At 42.2% G+C, this 15,720-nt stretch overlaps 1 protein-coding gene across 6 annotated transcripts in view; it reads left to right on the top strand.

Annotated features, from left to right (window-relative positions):
• The window catches only part of KDM2B (lysine demethylase 2B), a 107,141-nt gene that overhangs the window by 804 nt on the left and 90,617 nt on the right, over positions 1–15,720 (top strand). For 4 of the 6 annotated variants that reach the window (XM_068208460.1, XM_068208450.1, XM_068208452.1 and 1 more), the window contains exons 2-4: positions 574–718; positions 3,874–3,952; positions 8,030–8,076. In XM_068208460.1, coding sequence (XP_068064561.1) covers positions 574–718; positions 3,874–3,952; positions 8,030–8,076 — 271 coding nt within the window. Of the gene's footprint in view, positions 1–256; positions 432–573; positions 719–3,873; positions 3,953–8,029; positions 8,077–15,720 lie in introns of those variants that run through there. The other 2 variants (XM_068208451.1, XM_068208449.1) reach the window with 2 other exon arrangements.

Raw genomic sequence — 15,720 nt, 5'->3', positions numbered from 1 at the left:
CGCGGCGTTACATAAAGCGATCTGGTTTTTAAATCGCCGCTTCCGGTGTGACTATGGAAACACTCGGATTATGTAAATACCGAAACCTGGATGCTGGGCATCAGATGCGAAGATTCGCCCCCCTTCCCTTCACCGGGGAATTAGCTCGTGTTCACGTACAATAATAATAATAATAATTAAAAGAATGATCCGGTCGTTAACGAGCATTTACCGCCGTTCAAGGGCTTTTACGGGATTGCAAAACGCTTCGGTGCTGTAGCTTGTGAATTGTCGGCGAGTTACGTGTCCCCCGCTCGCCTTCCAGCGCCAGCCCCTGCTCAGCAGCCCAAGTTTGAGTTTTCCTGAAGCCAAGCACCTGTTATTCCTGCCGAGTTCCGTGTCACGGGATGGAAAAGGTGCATGCAGCGGGGTTGGAGCTTGTTTGGGTTCAGGTTTTGTTCAGTTTGTGCTTTGCCATCTTAATTATTTCCCTCTGAATGTGTTTATCAAACCGTTGTGCACGATCCATGTGCTTTCCTCGATTTTTTCTTTTCCGGACAATGTGTTTTATTTTGGTTTTTGTGTCTTTTCTAGCGCTGCATCGGCCGAAGGCGGTACGATGAGAACGAGGACCTCTCGGACGTGGAGGAAATTGTCAGCATCAGGAGTTTCAATTTGGAAGAGAAATTAAAGAGTAAAATGTACCACGGGGATTTCGTGCATGCCATGGACGGCAAAGGTAACACTGCCGGGCGGGGGCTGTCCGGCCGCGCTCGCCGCCGCCTCCACGTGCGGCTCCGCTCCGGCTTCGGATTTCGCGCCCGCGCCCCTGCCCGGGGATCCGGTGACGCTGCCGGCCCGAGGGGAGCCGGGGGGCGGCTGCTGATGGGGCCCTGCAGCCCGTCCCGCCCCGGGGGGGCTGCCCCGGCCCGTCCCCCCGCACCCGGAGGGCGGCTTTTGCCCCAGCGCGGTGCTGGGATGAGCGCGGTGATCCATGGCAAGTGCCCAGCGCCTCCCCCGCCGTGCCCCGCCACCGTGACCCCAGCGCAGCACCGGGCTGGTCAGGAATCAGGTCCTGGCTCGGGAGAGGCCGAAACCCCAGCCCCCACTTAGCCAGAGGTGATTCCTGCTCCCCCTCCGCCTCCTCTTGAATCCAGGACCTCTTTTGCGAAAGGGTGCGATTGATGAGCCTGTTCGCCAGTCTCGGAGACTTTAAAGTCAATAACGTCTTTGTGTGTCTATCATATATTAAATTACAGCGCTCCCCTCCCCAAAGTTGCTTGCTTTGCTTAGGTGACTCGAATTCCGGAGCGGTAAGCAGAGCCAGACAGCCCAGCTCTGCCGCACGCTGCCTGGCAGGAAGGGAAACGGGAGAGGTTTGCCCGGGAATCAAACGGGCCGGGGGGGTTGCAGGTCACTTTATTTACCGCTGTGCTGCTGACACGGATCCCTAATCCCAGATGGCTATCACCAGAACTCGGCCTGACTGAGGAGCCTCTTTAGGATGGCTTTCTCAGGAAAGAGAAATTTTGGCTGTAATCCTCCTGAAATTGCTCTAGCTGTGTGGAGCCCCTAATTGAGTTTAGAAAATTTCCTTTTCTCCCCTAGGCTTAGTTTTGCATGAGCATTTTAAGCTCCTTTTAGAAAAGTTGATGTGGTGGAGAAATTAAATACCTATCTTACTTAGGAAGGTATTTGTTTAGGAGATAAGCTCAACCCTGACCCCTCTTCTTCCAAACAAAACACAGGCTACTATTTTTTAGCTGGAAAATGTTAATTAATTTTCCAGAAAATGATTGCATTCTACCCTCAGCTTCCAAACACTCCAGTGGTTGCCACTGCTCCATGCTAAGGATAGTACAATCCACATCTTCCCTGGCTTGGCAGCTCCAAAATCTCTGGGCAGCTCTCTCCTTTCTAGGGAACTTGAAAATAAATGAGTGTCTTTTGTTATTTTGTTGTGGTCTGTGTCGGCTTTGTTCAACCCCACAAGGGATTTAAATGCTTTGTTGGGGCATTAGGAAGAAAGGATCTGCCTTGCTATTTGCTCTGGTTTTATTTTTACTATTGGTTTACTTTTTTTTCTCTAAAAACCTAAGAGTTGAATTGAAACTGGTTGAAACAATGACAGTAGTATGTAAGAATAAAACCATTTCTATGGACACATGGAATTAGTTGAGCAATATTTACTTTTTTTCTTTCCCATGTCCTTGTTTTTATTTTCAATGATAACTCATCATGAAGTGGTGTGATTTTTGGCTTGAAAGCAGTTTGTCATGGCCACTTGTTCTTTAGTCTGCAAAGCTGCATAGTTGCCTCTGCTTCCTCCACCAATATTACTCCTGATGTTTGTTGACTTTCTGACTTGGATCAGTGTCTGTAAAAAGTCTCTGCGGTTTATTTATTTGCTTACCAAAAGGCAATAGCTTTAATGGGGATGCCTATGGGGAAGGATGACTTATTTAACACAGAAATATTTACTTGGTAACCTTAGCTGAGTGTTCATTACACTTACTTTGACACTAGTAGCAATAAAGTTTCTCTAGTTTTAATGTTTCTGTAAATGGATAATTACAGTGCTCTGATTTGGTAACTCTTAAGTAGGAACATTACATCCCTACTTGTCATAATTACTAACTGAATACAACAAAGAAATGGTAAAAATAGAGGGCAGTACATGTGCAGGCATGGGAGTTTGGCCTCTGGCTCCCCTCGTACTTTCAGTGTGGGTTTTAGAGCAGGGAAACATCAGGAATAGAAGCTCAGGCTGAGGTGTTTGTGCTGGCCCAGGAAGCGTGAGCAGCTGGAAGAATCTTGGAGTTAAACTGCTCGTGTGTACCTGAATAAACTGCAGGGAGTGTGCACTGGGTTTGGCAGTGCAGGGCATTTTGGAGTGCTGAACAGTCAAGCAATGCTTTCCATTTAAGGCAGTGTATGGACTTTATAAAAGTCATTTTTTCCTGTAAAAATGGGGGAATAGCAGAGCCATAGAAACAGTCCCTGGCTGCTGCAGGAATTCCTCTGCTCTCTGTGGCAGAAGGCTCCAAACTGAGCTTAGGGTTTTGTAGCCATGGCTCACCCAAATCGCTGCCTTGTAACTTCCTCTCTAATCCCCAAATCACTGCTATTGTGTCAGACCTGCATAGAGAAATCCCCAGGAAAGGCCAGTCCTGTGTAATCCTCAGAGAGAAGCAACAAGGTAATTCTGGCCAGTGTTAACATGACAAATTTGTGTTTAATTTTCACTTTGATTGTGTATTATACTGTGACTCCCCACAATTCATTTTTCACAGACTTCCTAAGTGCTAGGAGCTATATAAAATCTGACTATCAGCTCCTGGAGTTACATTGCTGATTAATTAAAAGAAAAGTTGTTCTGTTGAAACCAACAGTAACCCCCACATAAAAAGAATTATGTGTTCATAGAATCAGAGCTCTCTGCTAGAACCAGATAATGCTCACAAGAAAACATCTTTATCTAAGTAGAAATGTGTAACTTAGAATATCTAAACTTACACATACATTTTAAACTACACATTTACCCAAAAAATACCAGACTGATTTGCAGTATTTGGTCGGGATTATCTTTTAACTGTTAATTTGGTATTTCCTTACAGCCTGGGTGTTTCAACACAGACCTTAATTGACAAACTGACTGGCTTCTATTTTATGTGCATCAGTGAACAGGAAAAATAGGGAGCAGCTGGGACAGCATTGTCTGTCACTGGGTTTCCGGTTTAGATCTAAAATATGCATTCTCTTTCTATTTCTCTTTAGGTGATAGGGAGTTCTTTGGTGAGAAAAAGGAAATGGGGAGAGTCTGAGAAAATGTAACTGTGAGGTGCCAACACCATTGTAATTGCTTTTGGATGTTGTTCTTATTCATTTCCACAGATTTTACTTTTGAGTATGTGCAAAGAGAAGCTCTCAGAGTTCCCCTCATCTTCAGAAATAAGGATGGACTGGGAATTAAGTAAGTTACAACCAAATTTTGGTGATTAATAAATGCTTTTATAAAATAACCATTATACTTTCTACTTGTATCTGATATTTCTTTTGATGATCTCAAAATGGATTGCAATTAGTAAGACTGTCAGCGCCCTTGAGAGGAGGAATGATTATTTTCCGCTTATAAACAAGCAGATAATGAAGTCTATAAAAGTTAAGTGCATACAGCATGGTACTAGACAGTCAAAAATAAGTCAGCAGTGAAAGTTAGGAGTGAAATCCAGAGGTTTTTGCATCCAATCCATGCTGTAATGACAGAACAAACTCCCTTCAATTTTTGACTTCTCAATTCTTTCATTCATTGCAGGTGGAATTCTAATGATGCCTGTCGTTTTCCATTATAATTATGTCTCTTCAGAATGTTACAGCTTTGTAAATATTTAATAATGTCTAGTTAAATATGGGATTACTGGAGCCTTTTTGAGGTTGCATTTTGTTAATACCCAATATAAAGGATTTGGTATTTTAATAAGAGAATCCTGCAACTTTGTTTGTGAAAGTGACAGTGTCTAAAAGAGAAGTATTAAAAGCATTATCAGTATTTCACCCATAGTTTAGATGACTTTTCCTTGATACTTTTGGAAATTAGGATCATGTAACTGACTATTGCTGAAAGAAAGAAAAATAATTTTTTGAAAGCATCATTACTTTGCTCAGTTTCACCTTAGTTTCCAGCTGTGGAACACCTCCCAGTTTAGGGGACCAAGGAGTCCCAATTGTTAATTAAAAGGAATCAAGCCACCCCAGCATAATTTAAAGAGAGAAAGAGACGGAGCAGAGGTTGGGGTATTTGACAACCATGTGTCCTTTTACTATAAGTGCAAACAGGAGCTGCTGTGATGCTTCTGGTGATGTAGTGAAATAGTTTTATATGTTGAACACTGAACAAGAAGTGCTCAGTAGGCTCTCTCTGTATGCATTGGTTTTAAACTGCTGCTCCTAAGGGCAAGTGGTAAAAGCTTCAAGAATTTCTTCCTGAAGAAGCCATGAGCTGTTGAGTGAGGCTGGGGAGTGTTTGGGAGCCAGAGATACTGCAGCACCCTCCCAGCAGCCAGGTCCTCCTGCTGTGTTTGAGGAAGTTCACACAAAATTCCCCTCAGTTCAGGAAGAAAACTGAGAAGATGTTTCAGCTCCCGCTGCTGTGCCACCGGTACCAGTTCAGCTTGTGCTCCAGAGTGAAGAAGTGTGGAAATGAGAGCTCATCCTGCAGACACAAGCATTCCTAGGTTTCAGGTCACAGGAGGCTGTGAACATCATGATGTGGTGGATTGGGTGATCCAGATTTGTATAGGGTGACTTTTGAGATACAATGATCCACATAATACGTGATATAAGGTGATTTTTTTACTTCTGACGTTTTGAATATCTGCTGATACAAGCTTCCCCTTCTGATTGTGCTGAGCAGTCAGCCTGCATGGCTGTGCCTGGCAGATGTACAGAGCTGAACAGTTTGCTTACTGTGCTTGGAGGTACTCTGAACTGGGAAGGAATGAGAGGAATGAGGAAAAATCCTTACAATGAAACTGAAAATTGCTTTCCTCTGTACTTCTGACCATCCTGAGTGGCTACTTGTACGTCTGAAAGCAGGAAAGCCCCGCTGTGATCTCTTAGCAGAGGAGAAGCTGTTTTTCTGGGAGGGCTGTTTCCAAGATTGTAACTCAGGCAGAGAATGCTCTTTGGAGAGGTGTTATCTCTTATCTGAACAGCAGTCATCTTGCATTGTTTTGTAGTTAATCAGATACCTGTGCTGGCCAGAGCTCATCCTCATTAGGATTTGAATAGGTTCTCTAGCAAATCTTTAAACATTTGCAAAAATGCACCCAGTGCAGACTGAGGCATTTGCATTTCTCTTCTGGCTGAGGAAATTAGCAACACAATTTGTTTATTACAGACTGCTGAACATCTCCAACTTAGTCAGTCATATTTTGGAGTTAAGTTACCCTGCTGTAATATTCTTCACCACCTTTTATGATATTTGAAATCTTTAGAAGCATTCATGGTTGTTTTACACAAGATGCATTTGTCTGAAAATTGTGTAACATCAAGGGAAAAACATTTCTGCACAGTTCTTGCATTGCTGCTGTTCTGGAAACAGAAAAACAAATGACTGGTGAGATTCAAGAAAACAGTTGGTTTTGGGATTTTTACTATCAGAATTTTGTAGCAAACCAGCCCTAATTGTGTAAGAGGGAGTGTGGCAGTTCTGCTGGTGGGACTGGAGCTGAAGAAGTACAAGTATGACTGGCAGCAGAATGGGTTGGGATTAAAGCTAGACCTCCCAAGACTACCCAACTACAGAATGAGTTCTTGAAACTTGCTGTTTTCAGGCCTGATTTTTTTCACTTAGTGTACTCCTTTTTTTAATGTATCACACATCCTTAGGCTGCAGAGAAAAATAATCTGCCAGGTGTACTCTCCAAAGAGCTAAACATATTTATTTGTTTGAAAGGATTGTATTCTTCAAGTTTCAGTAATGTTTATTTCTGACTGCTGCTGAAGCTCTTGGAAAGAACAGAATTGCTCATATGCATCTGGGCTAAATTTGTTCTTCATCTCTGTGGTTGATTTTTATTTTGATTTATACAAATATGAAAAAGATTGCCTATCTAATTTTTGGACGTTTCTGACACCAAATACAAGCAAGCTGTGTCATTTGCAGTCAAGCCTGGCATCTTCTTGTTGCCCACAAATGGTTCCTGTTTCTCTTACTTCTGACTTTCTAGTGCTTGGAAAGAAAAGATGAGCTCTGAATGAACCCTGAAGGTCAGTAGATTCAGGCTGTTTCATTCCAGAGAGGGAGTGAATTCCAAAGCTGTGAGGCCCTCACAGCCAAATGCAAAGATGTGAGGGTTGGCAGAGAACTAACAAAAGATACTATCCAGCCTCTGCATCCCACCAGAGGAAGGTGATAAGGGTAAAAGAAAGTGGACAAAGAGGATTTGGCAAATAGTTCTCAAGATATGTGGATGACAGTAAATGTGGTTTTTAACTTTACCTTTCAGTGTTTTCCTAATAGTAAAAAAATATTGTTCTGCATGTTTGCCCATGGGCTGGATTGTTCTAATTTTCAACTAAATTATGTCAAGAGACCAGGAGAAAATTGTTTATCTTCAGCACGGGGCAGTAGAAGAGGGGCAGAGCACTGAGCTGGCACGTCCCACTGGGCTGTTTTTAATTACAATTCCTTAGTCAGCTTTTGTGCAATGTGAAGTGTGAAATATTGTCAGTAAAATGAAGTCAATCACCCTTAAAGCCTCACTACTGTTTTTGTTTTCTTTTTCCATCCAGTTTCTATGCTGCAGAATTTTACTCTTTCCCTGACATGTAGAACTCACTTGCTGGACCAGGCTACTCACTAATTACATTACTGCCTAAAACATTGCCTGTGTTAGAAGTGATCCTGTAAATGCATCAACATCCCTGAACCAATTATGCTACCATTTAATTTAGCTCTGAATTAGCCCAAATTGAATTGAACAATTTCCCAACCCACCAAATACAGCCGGGATGTCTTCTGCCAGACGAGGAGGTTTGGAACAGTCATTAAAATAAAAGGGCTTTAATTTTATTGTTTTAATATATTTTATTTCCAAGCCATGGTTCCAACCTGTGATGATGTGGCTTTGAGCAGGTTGTTTTACTGCTCTGTGCCTCAGTTTGGCAAGTGTGATAATGCTCACCCAGGGGAACAGACATGGAGCACCACGAGTTGCTTAACAAACTATAAATATTTAGGATTTTATTGAAACTGCTCCCAACCCCTTCCCTTCTCTCCTATTCTGGTGCTGATAAAAAGTGCTCAAAAAGACACTTATTCTCTTTCATTGTGAGTAGAAAAATTGCTGTACACTTACCAAAGCAAAGATGTCATGTGTGTCATTAAAACTTGCACTGTCCACACTTCAGAGAGGCCTTGCTTGATTCCACCTCCTGCACTATGGACAAAGAGCACCATACATTTATTTCTCCTTTATTATGGTAAAGAGAGTGTACCCATACTTATCTTGACAGTATTTAACTTTGCTTTCTTTGCTAATTACAGAATGCCTGACCCGGATTTCACCGTTAGAGATGTGAAGCTATTAGTGGGTGAGTTATTTTGAATGCACTGGATTAACTCTATACAGAACAGAATTGCTTTTAAATACTTGTCCAGTTGTGTTTGTAGACATTTGTGATAACTCTCGGAATCTGGGAGAAGGCACGGAGAAGCAATTTGTAAATTAAAAAGGCTGGGAGAACCCTAATTAGTAGTTGTGCTGACTGGACTCCAATCTCATGCTGGATAATTGGCCATTTGGAAGGGAGGGAATGCTTTTGCTCTTAACAGGTGTCCTACAAACACTTTTGTGATCCTGCAAAGCAGCAGCTCTATTGATCGAGTTCCTATTTTTTTTTTTTTTTTTATTTTTAAATCTGTTGTAGAGCATCTGTTTGTAAAAGGTGTGACTGGAGCTGTATCACCTTTTGCCTCTGTTATCCCCACAGTATTTATCAGTGTCAGGCCAGGTTGCTGCTTTGAGGGAAGGTTGTAAAGAGAGGCTGAGCACAAAGCCTTGCAAACTGCCTGGCTTTTGATGAGACACAAACCAGAGAAGTGGTGACTGCCATCAAATGTTTCCTAGCAATCTTTGCAAAATTAGTGTTTTTTAACTCTAAGAAAAGCTACGTCTTGAGTAGGAGATTATACTGTCTGTTTCTTTGAAATCTGTTTTTACTGCAGATGGGTGTGTTATTTATTGTTATCTGAAATTGTTGCTGAATAGTAATCCTGCACTCCATGAAGTCGTCGCTGTGGAGCAAGCTGGATGTTGGATGTGTTGGCTGCAGTCCTTCTTGGAGATTTTTAACTACATTCCTGCTAGTTAGAATTTACTCAGTTTATTTACCTGTCTTGTGGCAGCAGTTTATCTTTAAAATTAGCTCAGATGCTGCATTCTGAAATACAAGGTTTTTTTTTTAAATTACTCTTTGAGTTTTATAGTCAATAGGAATATAAAGCCTGGAAAAGATGTAGCTAAGAAAAACAAAGGAGAGGAACTTGTGCCTCATTTCTGCTCACTTGGGGTTATCAGTGAGAGAGGGGTTATCTCTGATAACCTTCCTTCACAAACAACTCAGCAATGTTGCTTAATTTATGACCATTTATAAGCTCAGGGAAAAAAGCCCCAAATATCTGGGAGAAAATGTTTTGGAAGTAGTGTGGGAAGTGCTATTTGGTGGTCAATCTGCATTAAATTAGGAAATCAACTCCTAAATTTTATGGATTTCCTAAATGCCTGCATGTGCAAATTTGCAGAAAAAAACCACCAAATTTTTGCTGTGGAGGAGCCTTGTGCATAAACCCTGTGATTATCTGGACCCTGCTGCAGTTTTCTGAACTTGTTCCATTGCTGATAAACTACCATTTCTCTCTCTGAGGCTGCTGGAGCTGAGGGTCTGACGCTAGAGATGTTTTGGAACAACGTAGTGTTGCATAACAACAGTGTTTTTCCTGTATAACAGTCAAAGTGTGGGAGTTGCATTTCCTCAAGATTGATGTCCTTTGAAGTATTAGGGGGTGGAGATTCCTGTGTACATGGCCAGCAAAGCGGGAGGATATTTATAAATAAAGTTGCGTTTATGAAACAATGGAGCAGAAATAACATTTGTAATTAACTTTGACATTAAGTTTAATGTAAGAGCGTGCCTGCTCACAGCTGGATCAGCAATCCCTGTACCTGCTCTTGGCCAGATATCACATCATGGGTTCTTTTATATCATGTTTGGGCAAACTCCCTTTGGAGTCATTGTGCTGAGTCCATAATGTGGTCCAGAACATTGTCACCTGCCCTTTTTATAATACAGCTGATGACTTTTGGCATCACAGGTGGAAACTTTGATTAAAAAGATCTAAAATATTTGGGAAATGGACTGTGAGCTGTACCTGAAAAATCACAGTTCTTGTGGCAAATCGTTTTTCTCGCTGTGGAATTTGTGCTGGGTGGAACAGCCACATTGACACTGAGAGCACATGGGGAATTCCTGTCTCCATGCCAAATTTTAAAATTATCTACTCACTATTTCTGGAAACACTAGTGAGCATCTTCCTATAGCATATCATGGCTGATATTTTTTTCTAGTTTTAGGTTACTTGTGCTACACTCGCTATCTAATGTTCAAATAAAGGACGTAAAAAAGTCATGTTTTATTAGCATCTCCTGTCACTGGAGATGTTGATATGTCGTTGTCCCCACATTTTTTTAGCAGATCCCTCAGATCTTCCTGAACCTCCAGGTCTGCATTTCCAATGCAGGGTATTTTCAAAACTTATTCAATCCTTGCTGAACCTGGGGAGGGAAGGATGTTTGGTGAATGTGAAATTGAATGATCATAACTCTCTGCATCTGATTGTGTGTGGGAGTCAATAGAGAGAGAACACAGTCTGAAAAATGTTGTGTTCTGTGTAAACTTGTTGGCTTTTTAAATGCTCATCATCATAGTTTGCTGGTGCTTTTTAAACCTCTCATTTCTTCTCTTTTCTTCTTTGAATTGGGGGAAGTACATTTGTTACAGAACCCTTTAAGGACATGGTGCTGGCTTTTTCCAAAGCACATAAATTCCATGGGAAGTTAATGAGCCTTTAGTCCCAAACTCTGCTGAAATCTTACTTTCTATTTCTAACGTGACTGTTGTACCATCTTCACAGGGGAGAACCTAAAAGTCACAGGGAAATAACAACAAGCTTTTAAATCTCCCTTTGAAAACTCTGCTCTGTGGCAATAATAAGGAGAATAAAAAAAAGGATGGGTTGATTGTTGTTTTTCTTTACTTGAGCTTAGGTGTCTATTTGTCAGTCTTTTGTCAGACTTCCAAAGAAACATTGACATTGCTTGATGGATTTTCCTGGCTTAAAAAAATGCAGTAACCAGCTGTAATTCAGTTTGGTGATGTTCATGACCTCCTGTTTCTGACACGAGTGCCTGATTGTGCACCCATGTGCAATGTGTGTGCATGAAACACTCTGCCTTACAGGAGCTTTACTTTCCAGAGCCAGACTTCCACCTCCATACAAACCATATCCTGGATGCTCTGTAAAACCTGAGCTGATGGATTAATTTCAGCAGTTGGAAATGTCTCATGTCTGAAATGGCTGTGAGCCAAGAATACAAATGGAGAAGTGGAAGGGAATTCCTGGCCTGCTCAGGAACTTGAGACAACTCTTGAAAGATGTAAAGCTCTGTTGTAATTTAATAACTCTTAAGCTTTGTAATTTCATTGCATAAGGTAGATTTGATTGCTAAATCTGAAGGGCAGAATGTCACTGTCGTCTCCTCATAAGCTGATTTAAAATTTGATTGAGGGTCATTGGCCCTCTTCGAGTGTCCTTAAACATCTGCCACATCTGCACAAAAACTTTGGTGTCATTTCTGCAGGTGTGCCTGCCATAGATGGGCAGAAAAGCAAAAGTGTATTTTCCCAGATTGTCAGCTCCACCCTCTGCACATAAGTACATGTGTGAGAGTTTTATGGCAAGTGCTCTGCAGAACAAGGGGAATTGCTTGCCTGGGGCTGAGCAAGGAGAAAGGTGACTGCCTTGCTCAGCAAGCTGCTGAAAGCCAGGGCTTCCCTGGTCACTGTGGACCCTCTCCAGCCTTTGCCACTCCTGAATTCAAGGACTGAATGCAGTCATTTGTTTCAGTCTTTGATGTCAGAAAACCAAAGCATTCCATTTTGTCATTTGTTTGAATTTTGTCTTTATATTGTCCTTGATGGACGTCACACAATCTGAAGCTGGCAGCCCTGACTACTTTTGGAAGCTGTGAACCATGTAAGGGAGAGAGAAAGACGAAGTGCTCATGGATGTGTGCCTCAGTCTATCACTCTGAGCTCCTTGCTCTTTCTCTGATTATTTCTTTTTATTGGGTTTTTTTAGAGGTTTTCTTGGGTCACCACAGATTGAATTTAGAGGAGTATCTGCTTTTCTGTGGCATCTGCAGTGCCTCCCCCTGTGACTCTGCACTTCCTTTGTCTCCCTGGGTTGTCCCAGTCTGCCCAGGAGCTCTGTGGGTAGGGGTGCAGGCCCTGCATGAGCACAGTGTCTCTCTCTCTCTAAACAGTAGTGACCAGTCTGGATGTATTTGCATTTATTTCTAATTTTTAGCTGACCTCTTTTCAGTTTGCTTGCCAGAGGTCCACAGCCTAAGGCTATTGAGTCCCAGCTTTTACGCTCACACCTAAATAAAGTAACTAAAAAATGAAATGAATGGAAGTGGTGCTGGGTCTGTGATGTGCATCATCTCTTCCCTCTCTGGGCTGGTGTAGCTTTGTGTGTGCCAGGGTAGGTATTTGTTGTGCACCCCCAAAGTGGAGCTTGCAATCCCAGCAGGTGGCAAAAGGGGAGATTTCAGACATGCTGAGGATTGTAAGAAAGAAAAGAGACTTTGGGTTATTGTGATCTCTGGGCTGAAGAGGTTAAAGTTGTGACCACAGCGGTCACTTCTGTAGGATCAGCAGCATTGTCCTATGGAATTCACCGTGCCCAGCCAGGCATTGTATCAGTGGGAACAGTGCAAGTACAGGACTTAGACTATTCATGGGGTGGTCTAACAACTGACATCAACTCACTGATTGATTTTATTTAACTTACTCACTATGGGTTTATTTATAGAATTTAAGAAAAAAAGTGTAGGAGCAGCAGAGGATGTGTCATCAGTCATGCAATTTGCTATTAAAATCTGATGCTGTAGACTGGACTGGGCCCTGATGCTCACAAGCATAGGAAATGTTTGGTTGCTGTGTTCACAAACTGCAATGAAAGACTTCGGTGTATAAAGAATCCAAGAAAAGTTGAAAGCAGAAAGCTTTTATTGTCATACAATTTGTGCATTGAGGTATGGCAGTAAAGAGCAAATATAAGCAAGCTCCAGTAACTGTTGCAAAGACCAATCTTCATCTGCCCAAGAAGATGATGCACAAGATGTGACCTAATAGATCGTTTCAATATTTGATTCCTGTGATTCTGCCAAATCCCTAAAGACCTGGCAGCAGGCTTTGATCTCAAGACAAAGGGTGAAAAGAAAACCAAGGCTCTACATATCCTGTTGCTTTCTTTGGTGGGAGTAGCTGAAGAAATACTTTATTATTGCTGGGATTTGCCTTCTCATTAGAAACACCAAAAGAACAGGAGCTGAGCCAAAAATTTCTGTTGCAAATTGACTGTTTAAAGAAATATGTGTGAAGAGCTCTGCCTCAACTATGAGTTTATAATCATGGTGTCAGTGGAGCAAGATAATAGAATAAGTTACATCATTAAATCCCTGATATTTTCAAGGGAAAAGTCCTATAAGTAGGGGGGCGCTTGGCACTGCAAGTGCAGGTCAGCCTTTCCTCATCCTGCTGACAATTTCTGGAGGAGATGCTGTGTGCTGTTACACATCTGCTCATGGTTTATTCACTAAGTGCATCATAGTGCACTGGAGTGAAGATCTGAGCTTTCATTAACATCAGTGGATGAAATCAGACCTGCAAAGGAGTATTTCCCTGCTGTTTAGATTTTTTTTTTCCCATAGGAGAGAGCCCTTAGCAAGGTTTGTGAAGTTTAGTATTGCGACATTTTCCTCATTCTAAGAGGAACTGCAATTCTGCAGTGTGATGGTGCACAGTAAAAAGTGTGGCTTTGTTTTCCCAGGTAGGAATCAGGCAGAAAAGTGAAATGATCTGCTAAAATCAGAATATGGGGAGTCTCAGTATCTAGTTTTCCTGTAAACTGTAAATGACATAGTGAATGTAGGAAGCCGTGGCCTCTTTGTGCAGGGACTGTGGTGGGGAGGAACAAGTTCCCTGACTAGTTAATGTCAGCAGGCTGATGTAAATAATTTAAATTCAGTTGGGACAGAAAGGATTATTGCCCATCAAATGTACCTAACAGCCATAAGCTATGTGAGGCTCTGCATCTTTCATCCAGCCATTTTTGTTCTCTTAAATACACACACTGCTGTAGTTCCCAGGAATTCCAGTTAAAATGGGAATATGTATGCCAGGTACTTTACAGAGAGACAAGAGCCCCCCTAATCCATGCTTCTGGAAGCAGGTGATATTGAAAAAGGAATAGAAAGAGATATAAACATTATAGGTAATAATTATTCTGGCTTTATAAAATGTTTTATATACCTATTAAAATCCATACACACATTTATAGATGTATACACATACACATGTATAAATTTCATTCAGTACTGAATCAAGAATCATAAGCAGTGTTTCCATGGAAGAGAAAATTGTGGTGCTGGTGGTGACTGCAGGTCAGGTGGGTAAAGGCAGGAGGGAGGGCAGAGACCATGTAAAACACTCCTTTTACATCAGCATGCATTTCTTGTGGTGTGTCAGCACAATGGTCCCTGAGCTGGCTGCGCAAACCTTCAGCTTTTTGTTAGCAGCTACTCAAAAAAGCTTAAAGCAAATCAGAGAAGTGTCCCTGAGTAGCTGCTTCCTAGTGATTTTTTGGTTCATTCCCCTTGCGCGTTTGCTGCTCCTCTCAAATTGATCTGTTCTGAAAATTGTATCATGGTTGAATTCACATCCAACTACAAAGCAAGTCGAGAGGCTCGTAGTGTGGTCCACAGGCAAGTAGGGGAAATTTTGTCTTAATCAATGTACAGTTCTCCATCCTGTGAAAGAAAATTAGCCATGTAGATACAAAAGAAGGACAAAGCAGCCACACACTGCAGCTCAGAAAACTTTCCATCATTTCTGCTGAATAGGGACCCAGTGTTGCTTTTTCTATAGAGCAACGCTCCATTTGTTTCAAGGAAGTTGTGAAATTGGAGACCGAGAGGAGTTAGGAGGGAGGCTCATTAGAGAGGCTCTGTTGTAAGGAGCACTTCCCAAAATTAAACTGGCTGCTCAAAGGAAGTGCAAAAGTCTGCCCCCAGACTTGCATCTAAGTCTTGATTAAGATGTATGGTTCTCCCCTGGTGTGGGGATTTGTCCTGTGAATGGGAATGCCAGGTTGGGAAGAGCAGAAGAGCTGAGTCAGGAGTCATTAACTGCTGTGTCTCCAGGAGTCTGGTGTGGAGGGACAAGGAGGAAGCAGTGAGGTCTGTGCTCTGCTCCTGGGACCCAAATAATGCATTTTTCAAAACACACTGGGCCAGGCTCTTCTAGGGGAGAGGAGTTATTACTGATCTTATGGGAGGGGAGGTACTTGGATGAAATATTTCCATTCATTGTAAGATTTCTCCTCTTATTTCTCACGGGGTCTTGTGCCTCACTGGGTGATCTGTGCCTAGCCTGCTCCCTGAGTTCTGCTTTTTTGCTTTTCATGTAAGTGGGACTGTTGGAATATTAAGAAAACTGAGTTAAAGAAACATCCATAGTTTGGAAGGCCAATGTCTGTGTAGTTTTAAACCAACTTGTGAACGTGTGAGAATTCTGACTGAGGGTACCTCAGCCTCTGGACCCTGCAGGTCACACCCTGAGTTCATTAAGGGACTCAGATCCACAAGAGACCTATGTGTGTCTGACAGCTGAGAGGAGCAGGAGATCCAAGAGCACCTTGAAGCAGGAGATAAGGATGGCTCCCTGCAGGAGGAGGCTGAACTTGGATGTTCCTCACTAGTGACTGTAAAATAATTACATGTCACTGCTATTCCTATTGATCTGAGGCTACAAACCCAAAACCTGTGTTTTCAGGGAACTGGGTTATGTACCTGCCTACAAACTTTCCAAAGGGAAAAATGGAGCATCAGAAAG

This window comes from Anomalospiza imberbis, chromosome 18, assembly GCF_031753505.1.
Source record: "Anomalospiza imberbis isolate Cuckoo-Finch-1a 21T00152 chromosome 18, ASM3175350v1, whole genome shotgun sequence".
NCBI lineage: Eukaryota > Metazoa > Chordata > Aves > Passeriformes > Viduidae > Anomalospiza > Anomalospiza imberbis.
This window is presented reverse-complemented; position numbering and strand designations above follow the sequence as displayed.